This window comes from Rhyacophila brunnea, unplaced genomic scaffold (genome assembly GCF_057557595.1).
Source record: "Rhyacophila brunnea isolate RB1 unplaced genomic scaffold, BYU_Rbru_1.0 scaffold_12, whole genome shotgun sequence".
Classification (NCBI taxonomy): Eukaryota; Metazoa; Arthropoda; class Insecta; order Trichoptera; family Rhyacophilidae; genus Rhyacophila; species Rhyacophila brunnea.
In genome coordinates this window covers 667,810-691,938 of record NW_028232774.1, presented here as the reverse complement: position 1 = coordinate 691,938, position 24,129 = coordinate 667,810, and the positions used below count along the sequence as shown (strand labels likewise).

At 33.9% G+C, this 24,129-nt stretch overlaps 2 protein-coding genes across 2 annotated transcripts; one reads left to right on the top strand and one right to left on the bottom strand.

Moving 5' to 3' along the window:
* Positions 1–13,520: 13,520 nt before the first annotated feature.
* Positions 13,521–14,168, bottom strand: RpL28 (ribosomal protein L28). The gene has a single exon (XM_085960604.1). It carries the CDS (start codon positions 14,030–14,032, stop codon positions 13,613–13,615), a length of 420 nt encoding a protein of 139 aa, XP_085816730.1. The 5' UTR covers positions 14,033–14,168; the 3' UTR covers positions 13,521–13,612.
* Positions 14,169–14,292: 124 nt separating this feature from the next.
* LOC147077612 (UPF0587 protein CG4646) lies at positions 14,293–18,781 on the top strand. Its single transcript, XM_085960603.1, has 3 exons — positions 14,293–14,808; positions 16,722–16,841; positions 18,203–18,781. The coding sequence occupies exons 1-3, from the start codon at positions 14,559–14,561 to the stop codon at positions 18,316–18,318; spliced, it is 486 nt and encodes a 161-aa protein (XP_085816729.1). The 5' UTR covers positions 14,293–14,558; the 3' UTR covers positions 18,319–18,781.
* Positions 18,782–24,129: the final 5,348 nt, after the last annotated feature.

The window sequence follows — 24,129 nt, the reverse complement described above, 5'->3', positions numbered from 1 at the left end:
TTTAATAGGTTGTGACTGTGAGTTTCTGTTTTAATTCTATCCCTTTGCGGAAACAAACTTTCGATGCTCAAAATGAATTAAGAATTTCAATCTTATGATCCAAGTATTATATTTTATTTATACATTGTAAAATAATGTACCTACTAAATTTATTCACATTTCGAATATTAATTGTGTATGTTGTATGTTTAGTATAAAATGTTATTTTTCTGCGGAAATTGGATGATTTTGTAAAATTCTTGATATTTGCAATCAATTATTTAATGTTAGGTTTTGTACATGCATGGGCAAACCTACAATGTTTCATCAAATTTAACAAATCTATCTCTTGCACCATATTTCGGTTGTAGATATTTTGTGATTTATTATCCTGCACAATAAAAGACATTCGAATCAGTCATTTGGAATAGGGTAGCCATATTATATTATTGTGAAATTTAAAACAAGTAAAGGTCCCGGAAACCGGTACTAAACATTTGTGCTGCCAAAGCTGGCGAAAATTTTGTATATAACATCATGCCGATGCGTCAGTTTCATTGACGAATTAATCGGTTATAAAATTATAATTTCGAGTACTTGCATTAAGTACTCAAAAGATAATGTCTGACAAATTATTTAATTTGAATGTTTTTTTTATCTTCTCTTATACTATAACTGATACAAAGATTCTTGACGGCTGCGAAAATTGAATTTTGACTGTCAGAATCGTAGACAGTGAGAAAAGTGTCCTTCGAATCGTATTTGTGCAACAGACTGCACATAATGTCATATATAATGTGCAGCCATTATATAAATATGATAATTTCGAACCATTCTATGAACCTTCCGCCTTTGCCATCGTTTTTCAATGTGTGGCAGTGAAAAATCCGCAGTTGACTGCAATTATTTTGTACTATTGATGCCAGACTTTTTTTCAAGTTTGAATGTGTCTGTAAAGTCAATACAGCTACTACATCATGTTTTACATTCATGCCGCTTATGACGGGATATCTACTAATGATGGTTCCTCCATACCAGTATGTCGGAATGGAGTTCGTTTCATTGTGACCACCATACTTATGATGAGACATCTGCTAATGATGGTTCCTCCATACCAGTATGTCGGAATGGAGTTGGTTTCATTGTGACCATACGTAGTATAAAGAGTAACATGCCACGGAAATTCCCCTTTAACTTTATTTTTTTCCATTAATGACATTGACTTAGCCGTGCGGAGTTGTTTTCCCTGTATTCTGCGTAATAATTTGCATCAGTCAAAGTATTCAGTCAGTAAAATACGTATTAACTTTTATTTCAATCGAGTATATTTATTTCAATCGACAATTTCGTCGTGGCAATTACACATGGAACACGATATCATTCTAATGACCTCCTCGGGTTATCTTGCAACTCACGATCTTCTTACGCCAATCTTCGATGACTTTTCCATCTTTATTATGGCCTGGCCATAGTGTTACAGATGTTGTCCTTAAGCGCGTCAAGAGTCAGCGAATTGTTGCCATAGACACTTCCTACCGCATAACCTCACAAAAAGAAATCCAACTGTGTCAGATCACACAATCTCAATGGCCAATTAAAGTCGCTAAGTCTTCAAATTAAACGGCCATTGAACTTTTCATGCAATAAAGTCAGTATTTAATGAGCTGTATGGCATGTGGCCATATCCTGTTGGAACCACATGTTTTCCAAATCGTAATCTTCCGATTCCGGCCACAAAAAGTCATTTATTCTTTGGCTGTTGCGGACGCCGTTGACCGTAACAGTAGCCCTTTCATCATTTTTGAAGAAGTGGCCCGATGATGCCTCTAGCGATGGCAGAACGCACAGAATCACACTCCATCTGAGTGTGACCCTTTTCTAGAAACTTTTGAGTGATGATTATTTTCTTTTTTCCTGTAAGTTTTAACGGCATTTGCCTTTCTACAAATCCGATATTGGTATGTGCAATAATTATGGGTAACATTTTTTATCCAAATCATTACATTGCTTGTCTATAACACACGAGACAAATAAATGTTGATGCTTTCAGATCAGCTTCTGATTCATTGAAACGGTAGCAGTAGACTTCCGATGTTCCGAGGTTATAGAAAGTAAAATTGTGGATAGTCAACTTTTGCTTGAAGTATAGTGCAATGGCGTTTAGCATCGCATAGCAGTCTTCCAGTTTCCAACATCAGTAATGGAGCTGAGAATCCCAAAGTCATCTTAAAAATTTCCGAAAATGCAATGGAAAAATAGCTGAAAAGCTCCTTCTTCTGTGTGTGTTCCAGGGAAAATGAATCTTGCTCTTTGGATCCTCTTGTATGCATTGAACCCTCCATGACCTGAAAAGTTAAAAATCTCCAAATCCTTTGTGTCAAGCCATGCAGAAGCATTTGGGTTAGACTTGTCCTTTTCAGGAGGTGTAAATCCAATAGTGTATAATGCCCATGTTAGTACATTAGATGGGAAAAACATTCTTCCTTGTTGGCGACCCCAGACTATTAGAAGTACATCTGCCAAAGCCCTTATGAGATGTGGTAACGCATTGATATTTCTTGTCACTGCCAAATCTATTATTGATTCTATTTCTGGAATATGTGACATGTCTCTCATGACAGCTGCCTTCTATTTCTTGTTGTAATCAACTGGTGTGTACAACATGTGGACAAAAGCTGCCATTGGCCCAATTGATTGCGGCATGCTACTCTTTTCAGGAGGCCATGTAATACCTTCCAAAAGTGGGGAATGACAGCCTTCTAAACCTATGTCAGCTAAATTAATATGAGACACAGTTTCTCCCATTTTTCTTACTGGCATCTTAAGAGTGTCCCATTCTGTCCATATAGGTTCATGTAGTTCATTATAGGGTCCAGCTATACCATACCAATTTTCAGCTGAATCCTCATCCACTCTTGCATGGCCTTTAATATGGCCAACTTCTCCAACAGTGACTTTGAATTCGGTAATGTCATTACCTGGATCCCTGGTGCTCCTGTTATAGTTAACCCATTCTTCAGATCCAACCTTGTCACCGCAACATGTGTTGCATTGATCTTTTTTCGGTTGGTAAACGGAAATATTTTTCTTCATTTCGCTGCTAAATATTGGTCTCGAGAGGGGTTTGTTTAGTGGTATTGTAAGATTCCTCATAAATTTTATAAGCTTGGATTTTTGATGTTATTATTGGCTCTAGGTACAGTTCGGTAGAAGTACTACAGCAATAATGAGATGGTAATTTAGGCAGAGTTGAAAAAATTTTCAAGTGCCTTCGTTAGCTGATTTTTTTGGTGTTACCCCATAATGAACAGTCCACTCTTTAATTCCTAGAGTGCTTAAAAATATTTGAGAACATGCTTTTTTCTTGCAACCTTTAACCTTTTTTCACTTTGGAGTAATTGTGTCAACCATGCTCAAAACAAAGACCTTCTTTTCGTCCCATGATTTACTCCAATAGTATTTGAAAATTGACTCTTGACCTACGTCTCAAAATTTATCACAATTCCGCTGTTTTGTCGTATTAGTTTTTTGGGTGGGTTTTTACAAGCGGTCAAATTGCATCGTAGGCCCATCTTTCTCTCGGCTCTCAATATCCTGCTTATATTTTCCATTGAGCTTTCTAAAGCCAATCTACGATTGTCCATTTCTTCCAATCTGCTTTATGTGGTATTTTGTTTCATGTTCTTGACTCATTCAAATCTCCGTAAAAAAATGGGTACCTTTTCTGCAGTTGGAATATTATTTACTTCGACATTTTTATTATTCAATGTTATAACAACTGAGTCTGATTCAGAATCCTCCACAGGCATTTGAAAGTTGAAAGCTAGGATAACCAGTATCAGATGCAGTAGAGAATTCTTCTTCAAAATAATTATTAAAGATGGTTCAAATCACTGATGTGTCTGGTCCATCCCACCAGTGCTAGCGTGGTCATCCCATTCCTCCGAAGTCATTACTACAATATTGACGTGTAGTTCCTCTTTGCTGATACATTGTTGTCGAGTAGTTCCTCAGAAATATCTCTCTCCCGGTTGTCGATGTATTTAAATGTGACAGGAATGGTTGTGTGTTCTGCTGAGACTTCTGAAACCGTCTGCTACAGAAGTGAAGCCTCACACGAGTCATCTTTCATAAATCTTGATGGATATGTTGGTTAGAGCTTCTTTTGTCGTTGGAGATACAAAATCACTTTGAAGTAAGTTTGATATTATGCCTTCAATGTCGTCATAAGACCCGTTCATTTCTGCGGGCAATAAATTAAGAATTATTATTATCAACGCAGGTATAGGTAATAATATTTTGTTTGCAAATTCGCAAAAATCTATTATATAATAAATTATGTAACTTGTTGAATACAAATTAATTATATAAATTTACTTACCTCCTTTAAATCTGCTAAAAACTGCAGAAAACCATTCTCAATTTGAGCGGCGACGCTATCCTGGCAACTGCTAGATGAGAACTGTCGCATTTACTGTATTGCTTTCATGCAAATCATCTTGCATCTAGGGATATACGCGGTCTTGCTTGCTTCTTTAGTGGGAATAGTTTATTCGCAGTATTGACTTTAACCAAATGCAAGCAGTCTATTCGTCAATTTCAAAATTTGAATGCGCCGAACAATGTGGTGCGTGTGCTATTCAACTGAAAGTGCCAAAAAAACATATTTTGAATTGATTGGCTCATACGCGGTATTGGATTTAAAAAAGAAACAGAACAAGTATACTGCTGTATTAAAATCACAGTATTGACAGTTGGTGTACTGTATGTATTCAATACAACAGTTATAAGTTTCCTTTCTTTTAATATCCCTGTTTCACAGGGTCAACAGCTTCCAAGTTGCTCAGATCACCACTAGATGTGATGAACAACGTTAATTCATTTCTAGAGAAGATTTGGCCCCAGCCTGGAGTTGTAGTAGATGATTGTTTTATGTCAGTGGCGCTGGGTGGATTGTTATAAATAAAAACAACTGCCACCAATTTTATTTTTAGTCATGACACATGTTTTACATGCATGCCACTTATGACGAGAGAACTACTAATGATGGTTCCTCCATACCAGTATTTTGGATTGGAGGTCTTTTCAACATACTTATTATGAGAGATCTGCTAATGATGTTCCTCCATACCAGTATTTCGGATTGGAGGTCGTTTCACCATAATTATGATGAGAGATCTGCTAATGATGTTCCTCCATACCAGTATTTTGGATTGGAGGTCTTTTCACCATACTTATTATGAGAGATCTGCTAATGATGTTCCTCCATACCGGTATTTCGGAATGGAGTTCGTTTCATTGTGACCGTACGTAGTATAAACAGTAACATGCCACGGAAATTCCCCTTTAACTTTATTTTTTCCATTAATGACATTGACTTAGCCGTGCGGAGTTGCTTTCCCCGTATTCTGCGTATTAAAGTACATATTGTCTTTAATTATTGCGTGGCTTTTGCATGTCCGGAAAATTACTGCGGTTTATGAATTGACAAATTATATTTAGCTCAAACCGCACACGTGCAGGAATAAATGCCAAAAATCTTGGTATAAATTATTGGCGATGAATGAATCAAGGTTAGTACCTATTATTGATTCAAAATTATAAAAGATGGTCGCCAATATTAATAAAATTTTATATTTTTTCACCTCAGTTATATATTGGAAATTTTATTGTGATTAATAATTGCATGGCTTAACGCTTTCGCTGCTGAATAGATAATGAGATTTTAATTGCCCCCTTTAAAATGCACGTTAATTACATCGATCGGCCGCCTGGTCATTACGCACCGTGTGCGTCTTCCGCGTCCAAAGTATTAATTGATAAAGCAGTGTACAGATTGCAATGGTTGCGGGTTTAAGTCCCATTCGGTTCAAATGCCATTGTAATTTTTTTCCAATATATATCTTTCTGAGGTACCTATTGTGAATTTTGGCTGGTGCTCTATTCCAAACACTGATTCATTGATTCTTGACATCTGTTTTTAAATGGTTGTGATTTTTTTACGCTTAATGATCCAATAATTAGTATTTCTATATTGGAGTGTAATTATTGTTCACAGTAAAAGAATGTGGTTAATTTATCTACTTGATAATTTATTAGTATAACTCAATTTTCACAAAAATCTCAAATAAAATGATTGCAACGCAATGTTGAAATTATTCTAGTCATATCCATGCCTCTGCACGCATTTTTAAATCGAACAATAAAATGTCACCTTTTTTCAGAATACACCCAAGAATTGTGGTATTTGGAATTGTACGGAAAATAATTTCCAATTATTTAAGAATAGTATAGAATATTATTATGTATGATTTAATTGAAAATTCTTGTCTTATGCAAAAATGAGTGATCAAAAAGTATTTGCTTGTATATTGGTTTGTAGCCTTTTTGTAAATCTATTTACATCTAATGGCCGACAGAGATGTACCACATTGTTGTACTATTATTTTGTAAAGAATATGATTGTGCCTTTCATTTTATCTAGTATCAATCTGTTTTTAAATCAGTGTGACATTTTTTAATTGAACAATGCTTGTACAATCAGACAGGCTCATTATAGAATAAATATGATTATAGTTAATAAATATTATAATGAATTGATGGAATTGTATTTTTGAAAGGGTTAAATAAATCCTAACATAAAGATACGTTTGTTTTATTATATTGAACTTAAAGTATAGGGCCATACCGTTCCGAACGAGCTCCTTCCTCATGCAAATAAGTATGCTACGAAGATATTGAATCTTCTTCCAGGTGGAGCCTTCTTTAGTTTTCGTATAAAAATTACTTGACGTAATTTCAGTTTCTGCCACTTTGCTAAGGAAGGCAGACAGAAACGAGCTGGGTTATCTTGTATGAAAATTAGTGGTTTCTTTTTGCTCTCACACGGCAAGAATTGGGAGATAATTTTTTTTTTTTCGACCATCAACCAGCCAAGTGAAATAAACACACATCACAAACATGCACTAATAGTAAAAAAATGTCGCCTGCGGCGCTGTTTCACTTCAAGCATACTAACATTTAATAACATGTGGTTTTGACTTGTTTAATTTTTGATTACTGTCGATATTTGACATGTCCATAATTTAAAAAATACAAAAAATCGCTAAAAATACCCTTAATTTTACCTCGAACACCAATTAGAATATGCAACTGTAGATCGTCACATTGCCTTTCCTTTAACCATAGCGTAAGTAGAGGGCCCGCTTCGGGATGTGGGGGCCATGATCTTTTCTCTTTACTCACGCCGTGCGCATGAAAAAGATGGGGTATATTGTTTTTAACTGACGGGCTGACAAGTCTTGTCAGTTTAACGATAGTTGCCAAAATTGGAAGAATGGTTAAATAACCCACAAAATAAACTAAGTGTTCCGTTAAAATTTCCGGGTTTGCAAAGTGTTCCATTGCAGAAAAAGTTTGGGAAATTCTGCTCTACAGAGTGGAGGTTTGTATCAACAGATTTTTGTTTTTACGAGAAACGGATGTTAGCCACTTGCTCAACCTATTAGGTCCATATTCTGACTCATACACAAATTGAAAACAATATGTGTACTTGTCAGACCCAGGATTCAAGCCTGGGACCCACAATGCATAATCCGCTTGGCCATCGTGGGCGTTTATAAATATATAATATGGGTTTATCCAGAGATTGTTTAAATTAAATCTCTGTGTTGTGGAAAAAAGTATAACAAACCACCCATTACTATAAAATTGGTCTCGTGAAGATAAATCATCATTTTTGCTGCACTTTGCAGTGTGGAAATATCATTTTCTCTAATCTTTGGCCTATGCATGGTCTGGAGCCAGTATGCTGCCCTGCTAAGTAAAAAAGACAGTGTTTTTGGTTTTAGTGAAATAAGAACCCTAGTTTTAAACTACCGTTTCTCTTATATTATGTAAAATTATTATAATTATAATGCCTATTTAGAGATTATGTCAAAACAATTCAATAATAAGTAGTTTAAAACTTGGGTTCCGATTTCACTAAAACCAAAAACACTGTCTTTTTACTTGGCAGGGCAGTATGCACAATTGAAAAACAATCTTGTAATGCAGTGCTCCGCAACCGGTGTGTATAAATATTTACTTAACGGTCCACATGGTCAGCGTACGTCAAAATTGAGCTTTAATGCTATTTTCAAAGCATGATCCTGGACATTCCTTAAACGTTGTAGATAATATATTTACATAATTTTAAAGCCTTATTATACGATAAATGAAGTAGGGAGTATGATCATAGTAACACGCGTGTTTGAACATGTACCGTTTAAAAAAAAAAAAAAAATTCGGTTAGGTACATGTTTAAACACGCGCGTTAACATGATCTTACTCCCTACTTCATTTATCGTTTGTCAATTTATGGCTACAGCCGTATGTTGTAGTTTAGCCACTGGGAAATGCCAATAGAAATGGCGTATTTCAAAAAAATACTACCTTATTCTTAGGTCAATAATTAGCCAAATTTGCGTACATGGCTAGTAATACCTTTGAGCACCTGCATGAACTTAATAAAATGATGAAAGGTCAGAATGAAAATATATTGACGTAATCTGAAAAATTAGACGGAGTTAAGACAAGACCAGACCACCAATGAAAACAAGCAATTAACTATTTTGGATCCGTCTCAAAAATATTTAAGTAACTTTGCTTCAAAAGAAATTTCATCATTACTTTCATACAATCAATACAACTGGATCCGAAACCCTTTTGCAACCAATGCCGAAAATTCTATAGAAGCGCTTTCCTTATAAATTCGAGAGTAATTTTTTTAATTGAGAAACAACGGAACGCTAAAACTGAACTTCGCCATTTTCTGGATTTCGGTTAATAAAGAATATCCTCGTATTTTTGGCAAGGCTATCGCAGTTCAACTCCCATTTTCTACGACATATCTAGGTGAGCAAAGTTTTTTAACTCAAGTTATAATTAAAAGTAATAAACAGTCTTGCTTGAAGGGTCGTGACCAGGGTTGCTCTTTGAAATATGTATCAAGTCAAAATATATTAAACTTTTACGTTCATTTAAACAAGCTCAGGTATCACATTAATTAGTTATTTTATTGATAATACAAATACATGGGAATATGTACATTTGGTTCTTCGTCGTGTGTTATGTATATTTAATTATTTATCAAATAAAAAACAAAGTATGTAATGTAATTTTGGTGCATGTCCCCTACAAGGTGGGGGGCTCTAGCCTGGTGGCCCAGGCTCCGGGGGGTCGGCGTGGCAGGTCAAGCAAGATAAGTGAGATAAACACAAATTAAAAATTTGCTCTAATAGCAAAAAAAGTCGCCTGCGGTGCTGTTTCCCTTCGCTAGCAATAATATTTTAAAACATATGATTGTGGGATACAATTTATTATTATTGTGTCAATACTCTACAAATAATAATTATTATTCTTAACCCGACAACTAACCATAATTCAAGTGGATGTATTAATAAATACAAAAAATCGCTAAACATACAATCAATACCATTAATTTTACCTCGAACACCATTTGAAAAACGCTATTTTAATGTCTTAAATCTTAGCGATAGGTGGGGGGTGGGGGTGCCGAATTCTGGCCTGGGTTCCATGTTTTCGTGTATAAATTGTTTTAAGTGTGGTGTGCCGCGGAATTCTGGGAAGACCTTTAGTGTGCCGTGGGTGAGAAAAGGTTGCAGAGCACTGAATGTAGAGCGAAGCTCTTAGTAAAATCGCTGTAATATTGATAATTTGTAGCTTATATTTCATAATTATTCAAACAGATGTCACTGTGTTTAATTTTTTAGATTATGCAAACCAATCAACAGTGGCTAGTAATTTAAGTTTAAAGTCGGACGAGACATCTTGCGAAATTTGTATGTGCGACCTGTCGATCACGGCCTCATAGAGCGAGAAAACTCGCTGAAGGTATAGAACCGGTTAAGCATGTAACTCATCGATACAAAAGCATGTCTTCCACAGTTAGTGGTCAGAAAAGTTCAGGAATCTGTGGGCTATACTTTCAACAATAATATATACTTACTATTTTCTTTTTATTTATAGGTATAGGTATATTTATTTATTTGTAAAGCTTTCTAGTAAGATCTAGAAATGGTTCTGCATCGCGCTCCAGGATGTTTAGAATCATTAAAGTTTTCGTATTGTTTTATAAATTAAAATACAGTCGAACTTGGTTATTATGAGGAAGATGGGACCGACTGAATTTGCTCGTTATCAACATTACTCGTTATATCAGAGAATAGGTATTTTTAAATGAGCGGTCACATAACACAAAAAGTCGCAATTCAAACAAAAATACACAAATAGAATTTTTCCCCAAAACAAGCATGGCATTCATAAACAACAAAAGAAGTTGTTTATTGTAATGAACGCTGGTAGGTACTGTTACACTCCCAAATGGTCCCCATTTGGGTCTCTGTGGATCTGGAGAAGCCCGGATCGGTATCAAGCCGACAAACAGTAAAGGTTGATCACGAAAATAAATAATAATAAAGCCAGCAATGCTGTAAATCGCGGCCGTTTCAAAAATATCTGCAACGTCGCCATTGAAGACCGCTTTCAGCGGAAGAGGTCGCTGAAAGCGCTGCTTCTCGCTGATAGCGGGATATAAAATGGCAGACAGAACGCTACAGACAGCCAAACAGTAAACATTATTAACTCGCGCTACACATAAATGAAATTATAAAAATGTAACCATTTGATACACCCCTGTTACAGGCGGGCTTCTCCCGGTGTAAAATAATCATTTAGTAGCTCAAGTCGAAACGTAACCCTGACCTCTAGAAACGGCTTCATAAAACATCTAATCTGATTCCTTGCTCAACCACGTAAGTATTTTTTTTAATTTAAAAAGTATAAATGATGATGGATGAAAGCGATAATTTTAAGACTTAAATATAAGTATTTAAATATAATAAATTTTGCCGCGCTTGTCGGCAACGTCCAAATTTCGACGCGCCTGCGCCAGGGTCAGGCTCGTGATTCGCCGAATCAAAGATCACGCGATAAAATTTGGCCAATCACGAGAGTCCTTTTTGCTGGAATGGCGTGGGTACGCGAAGTTTGAAAAAGAAAAAAAGTAATTAGTAAGCGTCCCCTTTCCGATAGGATAGGACCTGCGAAACTTATTGTTAAAACAAAATATGTAAACGTTTAAAGAAAATGTAAAATATAAGAAGACCACGTTACGAGCACGAAAGACCGTGTTTTATTTACACTCCAACCGTTTGAATTTCTTTTTTTGTGAATCCGGGGTTCGATGGACTCCTGAGCTAGCCGCTGGAACCCCGGGGATCTCACATTAATAGATATTAACGCAAATAAATCTCGTCGTTTCTGACCATAATTCCGGTGTGTTATTTGTCCACCTCCAAGTCCCGAACCCAAACGAAGAACTTTAAAAAAATAAAAGTGACAGCATCTTTTCACTTTTGAAAATGGAGGGAGATGACAGTACCTATGACTTCAGGTTGGAATTTTTACATGAAATTTTAACCATATCTGTGGGTCTATTCTATACTTATCGAACACTAAATTGATAAATAGTATCAAACTTAGGGTAGGTTTGTATCAAAATATTAGCACTTATTGTAACAATTACACGAAGCCGGTTTTTATTGTTACAATAAGTGCGATATTTTAACAGCAGCAAGATAGGTGCTGTTAAAATATAGCACTTATTGCAACAATAAAAACCGGCTTCGTGTAATTGTTACAATAAGTGCTAATATTTTGATACAAACCTACCCTAAGTTTGATAATATTTTTCACTTTATCACTTTAGCGGTCGATAAGCATAGAATAGACCCACTGAAGGGGTTATCGCAAGACAATGATATGCCACATAAGTATGAATTTGTTGATTTTGAATAAAACCAATTCCCAGGGCACACTCACGTTTTACTTGACATTTTTTTAAAAAAAAAATATATACATATCAGTCTCAATAATTATGGTCAATGTGTAGTTCTTACAAATTCAAATTTTGCTATAAAAATAATATATGCCATGCCAATCAAAATTGATATCGGTCAGTCATCCACGCCTTCTGCTCCAAACAGAATAATTAGATGTGAGATATATTGAACATTTAATGATAGTAATTTTTCCTGTTACAATAGTGAACGAACAAGAACATTAAATTGCTCATATCTCCAAACTATGTTTCTGTGGCATATCAGTCTTGCAATAACCCCTTCATGTGTGGATACTTTTTCAATGTTGTCGGCGAAAACACCAATTAGGTACTATAAACGTAATCCGATCCCGGCGGAATCGATCTAGGGTCGGAGTGTCTAGTGTATGGAGAAAGTCATAAACTAAAATGTCAACGAATGTTTCCTCATTACATCCGAGATCTCGTAATGTCCGTGATTGTAATAACCGAGATCGACTGTATTTAAAGTGAAGTGACAGCATTGTACAACAATTTAAATTTAAAAAAATATCAAATAGTGATTGGTATAATATTTTATTACTTTTGAAAGTCAATGTTTTTTTTTGAAAAAGTACTCTATCTATCCCTAGATGGCTTCAGTTCTTTTTCTTCTAAAGTGTGAATGTTTGGATTCTTGTCGGTTAAGGTGACGCATCAGTGAAACGCCAAATAATGTTCAACTGTACGCGCGACGAAAATTTGTACTTGCTTCGCATTCATTGAGAGAACGTGGAGTCGGACGCACGTCACTTTGCTGCGTGATGGCGACGGGCCAATTAATTCTAAAATCGTGTAAAGATGACTAAAAACTTTACCCATTTACTTTAAAAAGCAAACATGTCAATGAATATATTATTATTGATACTAATAGAATAATAAACAGAACATAAAATGGACGTATGTTGGATTTATATGAGAAATAATATTTCGTTTGACAGGCGTCATTTTCACCCGCGACCCGCAATCCGCACATCGCCTAGCAACGATCTTTTTAGACCGTGCCTCAACTAATGCATGGCCTTAACAGGAAACCAGCAGCAAACAAATTTTGAAAATAGCCGATATACAGGATTATTTGTTAGGTTTTCATTCTTGAATTCATTAATTTTGCCAAAATCGGCTATGAAAACTGGCTTCCTGTAAACTGACTTGTACCAATGTTTGTACTGGTATGTGATAATTAAGCGCTTCATTTAAAACTATCCTCTTTGAAAGATTTGTCGATATTGGTAAAGATACGTTGCATTTGTGGTCAAGGCGTTTTGAGACCAAAAACCAAACCAAAACCTACTTATTTTTGAATTACAGTAGGTTGTCAGTGTTAAAAGATCTCAATTACAAAAATGATATGGCGTAATGTATCTTTACCTCAATATTTCTATTATTTAATTTAAAGGTATTGCTAGCAATCATGTATATAGAAAATTGGTTAAATACTTTCAATTTCCTGTGGAACACCTCCGTCATCCATTGAATAAAACATCAGTAACTATTACAATTCTATTAGGAAAAAGACAATAATTAGAACATTTAGGACCAACATATTATATTATAGAATAAGAACAATGATAATATTATGAAGTCACTGAAAACTAAATTTGCAAATAAAACACAGTACTTGGGACACTTTTTTATTGCATAATTCAATTTACAAAAGAGCCCTTTTCAGAAGAATGTTTTTTCAGAATCACAAAATAGTATAGTTACACCCTACTCTGCCTTGGGGGTCGTGGGCTTGGGCTTCTTGTCCTTGATGACTCGCTGTGACCTCAAGACAGCAGAAGCGCGACGGAGAGCGACCTTGCTGAGGTCTCGTCGGTATTTGTTGCACTTGATCAACCTCTTCAGCTTGTAGAGGGATCTCCTCGCTCCGGCTTTGAAAGTCCTGCGAACCACGCTCTTCGCAGGCTTGCGGCGAGAACTGGCCTTCTTGTAGACGACGGTGAATCCCTTCTTGTCGGGGCTGTCGACGATGCCGATGCTCTTCTTGTGGATCAGGCCATTGTATCTGAACGAGTTCAGGTTGGTTAGGTTATTCGGCTCTCGGCTGAAAGGTTTGCTAATGTTGCGCTTCTTCGACAAAAAGGCGTTGTTGTTGCGGATGATCATCCATGTGAGGTGAGCCGACATCGTGGTGCGGTGAAATTAACTTGGCGAAAGCCGTCAAAATGTTCAAAATGTGGTTTTGACACACCACGCTACCACGACAACTTCGAGTGAAAGAACAAACCAGAGACAACGACAAATTTTTCCAACACGTGGTCATAGACTACGACGGAAATGGTCACACTGCGATAAATTACTTATAAAAAATTATAATACGCAATATCTGCTAAAACGGTTCCGAAATTTTGTCGGTAGATTGGTATTTCTAGCTGTCAAAAATAATTAATCCAGAAAATTAAGAAATTCCTTCTCGTCAATGTATTTAAATACACAGGCACTTTTAAATTTTAATACTTTATTAAGTAGTTATAGCGTTGTCATTATATTTTTTGAATCGTAAACACTATTGATTAAATTAATTTATCACGAAAGCATAAGTGAGGTTGTATTGGAATAACTTTCAAAACAAAATATTTCATTGTCATTTCTTACACATTTAAATAAAAAAGATAAGTTATCATTAATAGGTGCTATCTTAAAAGTTTCGACAATGGTGAAAGTAGGTCTTCAAATCAAAGCTAATTTTGAGTTTGTGGAGAAGTTGTACACTAGCCACCCGGATTTTGCATGGTTCTTAAAGCTTAAATGCTCCAATTGTGGGGAAGTGTCTGAAAAATGGCATGACATTACAGAATCTGAGAAAATTGAATGCAAACACCACAAGTCTGAGACAAATTTTACTGCAAAATGCAAACTGTGCTCTAGAGAAAATAGCATGGATATAATTAGTGGAAGTAATGGTAAGCTATAAATTACCTAATATGTTCATTTTATTTTTAATAGAGGTAACAGAACAGGTAATAGAATTAACGTGAGAAATTATTGTGTGTAAAGATAGCCGACGTTCAAAATATTGTGCATGGCCCTGTTGTGCACGCAATCTTGTGCGAGTCACATCATTTTATGCCGAGCGCGCTTTACGACATATCTTTTTTTATAGGTCTCCATGCAACCGAAAACATGGATGTCCACTTGTGATCGAAAGAACTAATTGCTTACATTATCAATTTATATAACCGATGATTATATTTCTGCGTCCATTTAATGTTATATTACTAATAATAATAGTTTTTTCATTGACTTGTTTTCTTTTTTAAGTACATACGTAAAGTATTTTAGTCATCTTTACACGATTTGAGAATATTTTCATCCGACGCCATGACAAAACAAATCGACGTGCGGACACCTCGACTGTCTGTCTCCAATTGGCGACTAGTGAGAAATTTCGTCGCAACCTACTGTTGAAAATTATTTGCCTTTCACTGTAGTACGCTCTTAATAGAAAGATATTTTCGTTATTACTAAGTTTAGGTAGCTATTTATATATTTACTAAATAATTCTCCTCTATTTGCCGCCCTTCGAGTAACTGCCGCCCTCAAGCGACGCTCAATCGGCCTACCTCCACGGGACGTCACTGAATTTACTTACCTAGGCACCTGTTTCTCCTCTGTATTTCGGCAGATTTTATTACATATTTTATTTCAGCATGAATTTGATGTCAATATTATAGTCATATATTTCCAATACTTTTTACGGTGAAGTGTAATTCGGCCAACTGCACGGCTACAATTTTCCGGACATGGCACATTGTCCCCATTCCATTGGCAAATGTTGTTTTGACACATTAACAACAAAAGTTCATTATATGAAGTTCCCATACTTATGAGTGTGAAACTATTTTTAGTAGCATTTAATATTTTTATAGACATTCCAAAGAATCCACATTATCTAACTCAATTTTGACCAAAGCATTGTTTGGTGGGAAATAGAGAACACAAAAATAATGGAAAGCAGATTGCCTTCTGGGTAAGACTGTACTAAGGTTTATTTCTTGAGTGGGATGAATTATGTGATTAACGTAAATACATGTTAAAGAAAATGGGTACAGTTCGGTTATGAGGAATACAGCGGCAAACACATTTTGAAAATAGCCGATATACTGGATTATTTGTTAGGTTAACCTAACCAAACCTAAACTAACCCAAACTATCAAATAATCCAGTATATCAGGTATTTTCAAAATGTTTTCCGCTGTATTCCTCATAACCGAACTGTACCAGAAAATGTTATTTTAAATAGTTACATCTGTGACATAATATGCAATAAAGTTTGTCACGTAAATGCAATGCGCATTCAAATTTGGTAATATTTGAAAACATTCAGAGGGACTTTGTATTTCTTGCGTTTTATGGTCTTGTATTTCTTGCATTATATAGAGTTGCGAATACACCTAAAATAATTATAAAATAAATTGTACACGTGAATAATCATTAAAGTACTTACCTATATAAACCATCGTAATATCATATCAAACTGTATCGCACAGACACATATTTTAAAATGTTAATATTCATAAATTAAAATAACACAGGCGACTTGTTTACTGTTGGATCAAATTTAGCTGGTCACTTAGCTGGTCGAGCCGCCACAGTCCGGGTCCCCAGGGTATAGAGCCCTGTCAGCGCGCCCCCCCTCCCTAGTGAGGGCTATGACCTTGTTTTAAATAATGAAATATGTATATTATATGGTACTTTTATTTAACACCTTCATCCTAAAACATTTTTGAAATACTCATGAATGGTATCATGCATAGTTTTGGTAGCTATTGTTTTTATTAATATAATATTATATTATGTTACTTTTAATTCCCAGCTGCTTATTTGGAGAAGGACGCGACAAAATTCAAAACAATAGTTGCATTTGAATGCCGGGGGATAGAACCTATTGAGTTTTCACCGAGGGCAGGGTGGCTGGTGGAGAGCGCGGAGAATGGTACTATGCACGTTTTGCAATGCGAAGAGACACGAGCTGAACCTTGAATATTCATTGAAATACTGAAAACTTACCGTTGAACTAAAATTCTTACCCTTATTCGGTTCGATTTGAATGAAAAAAAAATTGGTGTGTGTACTTGCGTTAGAAGTTATACTTCTTTGGCGTAACAAAACAAAAACAACTTGTGATAAACTAGATTCTTTGACTAGCTCTTAATTATCTTGTTAAATTACACACTCTAGAAAAAGGACCGCTTATTGGAACACCGTTAGCTTATTTCTATACACTTTAACTTATATTACTAAATTATATAATGGTTTCTCGTTGTTTTTATTTTTAAAGCACCAACTGTCACTCTGACATTTAATTGTTTGTTTACATAAGGAATTGCAAATGGCCGACAATAATAAATTCGCTGCCTAGGCAACGAAACAATTCTACACTATAATATTATACTGTATAATCGTCGCGATTGCAGTATCATACTGTGGCGTAGAGGTAGTGCGTTCAGCTAATAACCGAACAATCGGTGATTCGAATTCAACGAAAAAATAAATTATGTGTTACATGTCACACGTCAAAAATACACTGATCTGTTTTCCCAAATGCGCCAAAGTATAACTTAAAAAATGCAAAGGGTTCCCATTCTGTCAAAATAAAATTCGGAACCCCGATACAAGTTCATTAAAATAAATTTGATGACCATAATGACATCTTTTTCATATAAGAAATATCTTTCTAACAATAAATTACTGTGTATGTATATTTCTAATAATTGATAGACGCACTCAATATTTCCACCTGCTTAATTTTTTTTTCTTGTAATACTCTGTAACATCGTCTTATTATGTCATGTTTTTGATTTCTCGTCTTTTTTCGATTTTCGAAATTCGAGTTAAAGCATGTTATTGATTTTTGAGAATGGTTATTTGATTTCTGAAGATTCTCGAAAGAATTTTATAAAAGATATTAGGTAGTGAATAATATCATGCTCTCATATTGCAGGGTCCAAAAGTACACAAAAACATTTGACACATTGAATATGCAATATGCACATGATGTGAAAATTGCAATAACAATTTTTTGAAGTAATGGTAATCTCGAAATTTCATAAAAAATGTATTCTCTAGAAAAGGGAATCGAGAATTCTCATAATTTCTCGAGATGAGAATTCTCAATCACAAGCATATGACATATTTTTATTCAATATAATATTTTGACTCTGGATTAAATCGCAAAAGTAACTTCTGTTGCTTTGTAATGGTGTTCAGTTCGTATCTCTAAGTACCTACCTATCGTAATGATATCACTACCATCATTGGACATTTGACTAATTTCACGATTGGATTATTTTTCAGGTACTAAATTTAATGATGTAGACTTGACAGAAAAGGAATGGGTGGAATATGACGAAAAAAATAGCACATCTGTCGGTATTTATGATTTGGAATCACAATTCATCAAAATGAAGTAATTTCTTAAATTTAAAGAAGTCTTTTATATCTGTATATCGTCTCTGTTCTGGCAGAACACACTAACTGGAGAATACTAGTTTTGAGTAAGTTGTTAAAATGTTTGAAATGGTCTATCATGTGAGTTTATTAAGTAATCGTAAAAAGGATGACTTTAAAATAAAGACTGTTTATTTATTAAGAAGGTTTTCAGACGGTAAAGTTTGAAATAAGGAACATTTTGGTATAACTAACTCAATGTCATTTTTTCGAATTAGTGTCTTCTGCCAGAACAGTGACGATATATTTCTGTATTGTTACGTTTTATAAGACGTGTAAAGAATACTTTGGTTTTGATGTGTTATGCATATCTATAAAAACTAATTTTATAGTAATATAAGGGAAGATGCAAACACTTGTGTTTGTTCAGAGATTGTTTGGTCGCTTACACTGAGTGTAAATAAATAAAATATTTTTGCATCGATACTTCTGTTTTATTTATTTTTTTGTTGAACGTACCCACCTCCAGGAAAATTAAAAGTTGGCTAGGTGTAACGAATCATTTATTTCCATACAATTGGTTCCAATTTTAGAAGTTTAAAAAAATTGTTGGAGTTGAAAACACATTTCCATTACAGAAATAAATGTGTTCTTCATTGGGATCAATTTGAAATAGGATGTTCATTCTTTGTGTGAAATGAGAAAACTCTTTAGACAAATCCTTCAAGATTGACTGTCGACCGAGTAGTTTTTTTTCATCCATTGTATGTATGTACCTAGATTTTTATGTTATTATTCTGCACCTCAGTGCAATTAATTTCACCTCTAATTTATTGATTATGCATATTATTATGTTTTTACAGCCACAATTAAATATATATATAAAAACAAATTAGCGACGGTGCATGCAAGTGTTTGCCCATAATTTATGACTAATTTGTTACAAGTAAACATGATTGCTATAATAGGGCTATATAGTGTTTTATTTGTACACATGTTAGTGTAATTGTTTTGTGAGAAACATAGTGTTAAGAAATATAAACATAGTTAAAGAAAAACATCAAAATTGTATCATATTTAAAAATATATTATAATAAATTTTAAACTATACACAATTTTACATAGAAAGTGCGTATTATAAAATAACAATTTAACTACCAATACATATTATATAGTCATAATAATAATTTAGGATAATAAATTGCTTCATAAATTATGAAATCATTAACATAATAATATAGTAATATAAGACAGTGAGCAGAAATACATAATTTTACTGTAATTTGGAAAACACTTCTACCTATTTAAAAAGAGTTCTCTAGATTGACTACATAACACCATAAGCCGTTATAACTAAAATGATTAAAACAAGTAATAGAAAATTTATAAAATTATAACGGTTCAGTCAACTGAAATATCATCAGCCATCACTGCTACAAAAATTAATATTTGCCAGATTAAAACAAGAGATTATGCGTTCGATTGATAAAATTTAGACCTTATTGGTAGTCACCACATGTAAAAATTACACAAGTTTTGTTCAGTCATGCAATCATTTGGATTTGCCAAAATAGGGTGCATCCATGATGCGCATTTTCAATTTGAATTTTGTTCTCAAAAGTCAAACTAGATTGGCTCATTCCCAGCTAGAAATTGTTTTCAAACAAAGTAATTCTAAGATATTATTTATGTTGACAGCTATTTCAGACTATAAACCTGTCCTCAAAATTGTCTACGATAACCAATTGTTAAGATTCACACAACATGCGGTCATGCTTAGATAAATGATAGAACAAGAGGGTATATAATTTAGTTAATATCTGATTTCCATCTCGTTGACAACAATGGTGGATCATCGGTTTTTCTTTTCTTTTTGATTTTTAACGATTCAGAATGTTGCCATTTGACATAAACTGAATTAAGTGTCAATACTATGACATCAAAGCATTGTTTATAAGAGTAAATGATTGTCCACCCGTAAATTTTACAGATCCATAAAGGAGAAATTTACATGCGGGAACAAAACTTATGTGAATGAAACAGTCATAGTGAATAATTTCTATATGTGGTGAATACAAAGTGACTAATAAATTTTATAAAAAGATCTTTTCGATTCCAATATCTTTGCCATAGAAAGTCACATTAAACAAAATATTTATGTTCATAACTACGACACGTTCGATACCTACAATATGTCAAATAGATTACTGAACCGTCAATCAGAAATTAAAGACCTTGGCATATTGTTTGACTCACGTTTATCATTTCGCTCGCACATCACTTCTACGGCATTGCGTGCGAGCAAGCTTCTAGGATTCGTCATGAGACAAGCCAAGTCATTCAAGAATCCAACTGTTTTACGTACACTCTATGTGTCGTTAGTACGGAGTATTCTTGAATATGGCTCCATCATCTGGAGTCCTTATGAAGTTTCCTATAAGCTTGTTTTAGAGCGTGTTCAGAAAAAATTTCTTCGTCATCTCTATTTTAAAGTTTATAATTATTTTCCTTTTGACACCTTCTCAAACGAGTATTTTCCGACTAACTTTCTTCAAGGCATGCTCGCCTTTCATTCTCTTGAAGCTCGTAGGTCACTTCTGCTCTTAAAGCATTTTTCCCTGCTCTCACGTGGTATCATTTTCAATCCCGATATTCTAGAAAATTTAAATTTTTACACACCCGTCAATTACATGCGTGGTCGCAGCCATGACCTATTTTGGGTGAAAGCTGTTTCCTCATGTCAGGCTCACCAGGCACCAATAGCGAGGGCTGTGCGGTTGGTCAATGCACTCCCTAGAGATGTAGATATTTTTGGCGATCCATTATATATTCTGTTTTTTAAATTCTATTTTATTGTTTAATTTGTATTTTTTGAATCATTGTTGTTTTCTTAAATTTTATTTCTTTTGTATAAAACTATTTTTGCTTTCTTTTTTTCCTCCACTTTGTTTTTTCTGATTTTCCTAACTGATTACTTGTAATTTTTATTCTAAATGTCATGTTGTGAACGTCCTGAATTAATAATTTGTTATGTACTCAACGTGTCTTTTTCAAATAAATAAATAAATAAATAAATAAATAAATAAATTATATAATTGTTTTTCATGGCGGAATAAAAGTTTAAAATCAAAGATATCGTCTATTCAATTCTAAACTATCCTAAACGCCAAATCTTAAAATGTGCAGGAAAGCGAAATTTAGAAATTATGAACCTATACTTAATTCGATTTAGTTCTGTAATATCGAAATATTAAAAAATCATTTTTTGTGTTTCAAATTACAATAAATTTTGGGGAATTATTTCAAATTTATGAAAAATTCAATACATTGGCAAATAATGTCACTTAGGATACTTAAGAAGTGGCATGAAAATAATTGTTTCTTAAATTCAATATAATCCTATGCATTTAGGTTTATACAGAAATGTTGGAAATTTCATAGAGAATCGATTGATGTAAAAAAACGTATTTCGAAAAATTGGCATTTAGGATAGTTTAAAATCTAATAGACGATACATACTACAATAATAAATAAATGAACAGTAGATTGGGGTTTGCTGTAATGTATTTGTGTACATACTGTACATGTATATGTTACTGATACAATCCAATATAACTCCTCTTTCACCTATACATACATGCTGTATGTGAAGATAAAAGATTATGGGATATTTTGGGTAAATATGCTGTATCACACTACACCACTGATACATTTATATACTTTTATCAGTGGGAAAATAGTTTGCTCCAACTAGATCAGCGATACTCAACCTGCCGCATGCGGCCCTTTAAGCTTTTATGTGCGACCCGAAACACATTTATTATCAGGAATTTCATATATCTTGAGATTCGTTTCGACTTTGACGCACAGATAGTGATACCCGAAGAGGATTGTCATTATGATCCACATCAGATCTGATATAAGAGTGTTGCTATTGCACACGATTAATTTAAAAAACACGCATAATTTTTAAAATCTCAAAAATGTTTTGTAAAAAAGGGGGGTTTCATGATTTTTTTCGTCATACCAGTAGTGATGTGGCCCGCGTTACTTTACAAATATATGTATTTGGCCCGAAGAAAAAAAAGGTTGAGTATCATTGAACTAGATCATTACGAGGAGTACCTTTTTATGTCAGGGGAGTATCTTCGTCAGTGGCGTGCGGTGACTTTTGGTTGTAGAGATTTTCTTTGAAAAATACATATGTTACCTATTAAGATTCTGTAAATAATTGGATCATGGCGAGCAGCCAATGAAGTAGTTTGATGTCATTTAGTGCGGAGTGGTAGCGCTGCGACATTAAAAATATTTGCAAAATATTCATAGTATATAGAATGTCAATAAGAAAGTCGCAAGTAATTTATAAATTATAGAACCATTCAAAGCAGTGTAGTTTAGTAAAATTTATCACAAAATTGCGCAATAAATGCATAATATTATTCATAGTAATTTATAGAATATTTCTGGGGATGCTCCGCATCTACGGATCGCATGATACTGATATTCATATTAGTATTTATATGAAATAATTGATCATTTGACACATTTCGAGACCCATTTGACATTGAAAAATACAAATACAGGCTGAAAGCCAATGACATTAATATGGACGAAGCATCTGAAAAAAAAAATGACCTCACTTTTTTGTCAAAATTACAAAATGAATGTTTTAAAAAGCATCTCCCATGTCAGAAAAAGGATTTCCTTATAATAACCGACTTGAAACAAATTGTTTTGGCAATGATACGCGTGCATTTACCAAAGAGCTTGTGGTGGAACTGTCTTTATCCAACCTCGTTTGTATTTATGATATTAGTGTAATACGGCAGTTCTACCATATTTTGGAATGACAATGGAATTAAAATCATATACTTACCTATCTATTTAAAAAATAAGAATAAAATGAAAACCATTATTAAGTACCTTCTAATGTCAGTTAATTTGAAGGACAAGCAATAAATAAACGCATACATTAAATACAACTTAAATGGCTTGTTATACTAATATGTAGTTATTTACTCGAATAAGCTAACCTTACGGTTGAAAGTCTGAAAGTCACATTATTATCATTCTTGAATAATTATTTATACAGATTTGTGTTCTGTTAATGCTGAAAACAATAGAGTCTAGTGCAGCTGCTTAGTTATAAAGATACATACATAATTCTTACTCGTGTAAATGTGACTACCAGACTTTTAGCTTTGAGGGACATGATTGAATGTCATAATAATTTAAAGAAAAAAATCATTACACAAGCCATAATACACATTCAGCAATATTAGTTAATTGTATAACAAATTTATAATATTATACTATCTTTTATAACTAGGTGGATTAAAAACTTTGTGATTACAATAATTGTCACACTGATTTTAAAATTTCAATTTATTGTTATATTATACTTAAAACTATTATTCATTAATGTATTATAATATGTACAATAATATAATATAACCATACAGCTTTTTTACAATAACTAATAAAAGTTTTGAATCGGTTTCATAATTAAATTTCATGTTGTATGGCCATATAAATAATATAATACAATATTATTATGAATGAATGTTTTAAATAAAATTAAAAGGAACACAGCATTAACCAAATCACACAAATGAATACAAAACAGTCTTTTGTGAATGTGTCACAAATGAATACAAACAAGTTTGACATCTTACATATTTAATTAAAAAATATATAAATATATTTTTTTTGACACTACAACGAGCCATAAGGCCCGTGGCAGTAGTGTAGTGAAACAGTTGTGTAATAGTAATAGAATCGAAGCAATCAAAAACACCCAACCTTTGAGAAAATCACATAAATATCGTGACCTC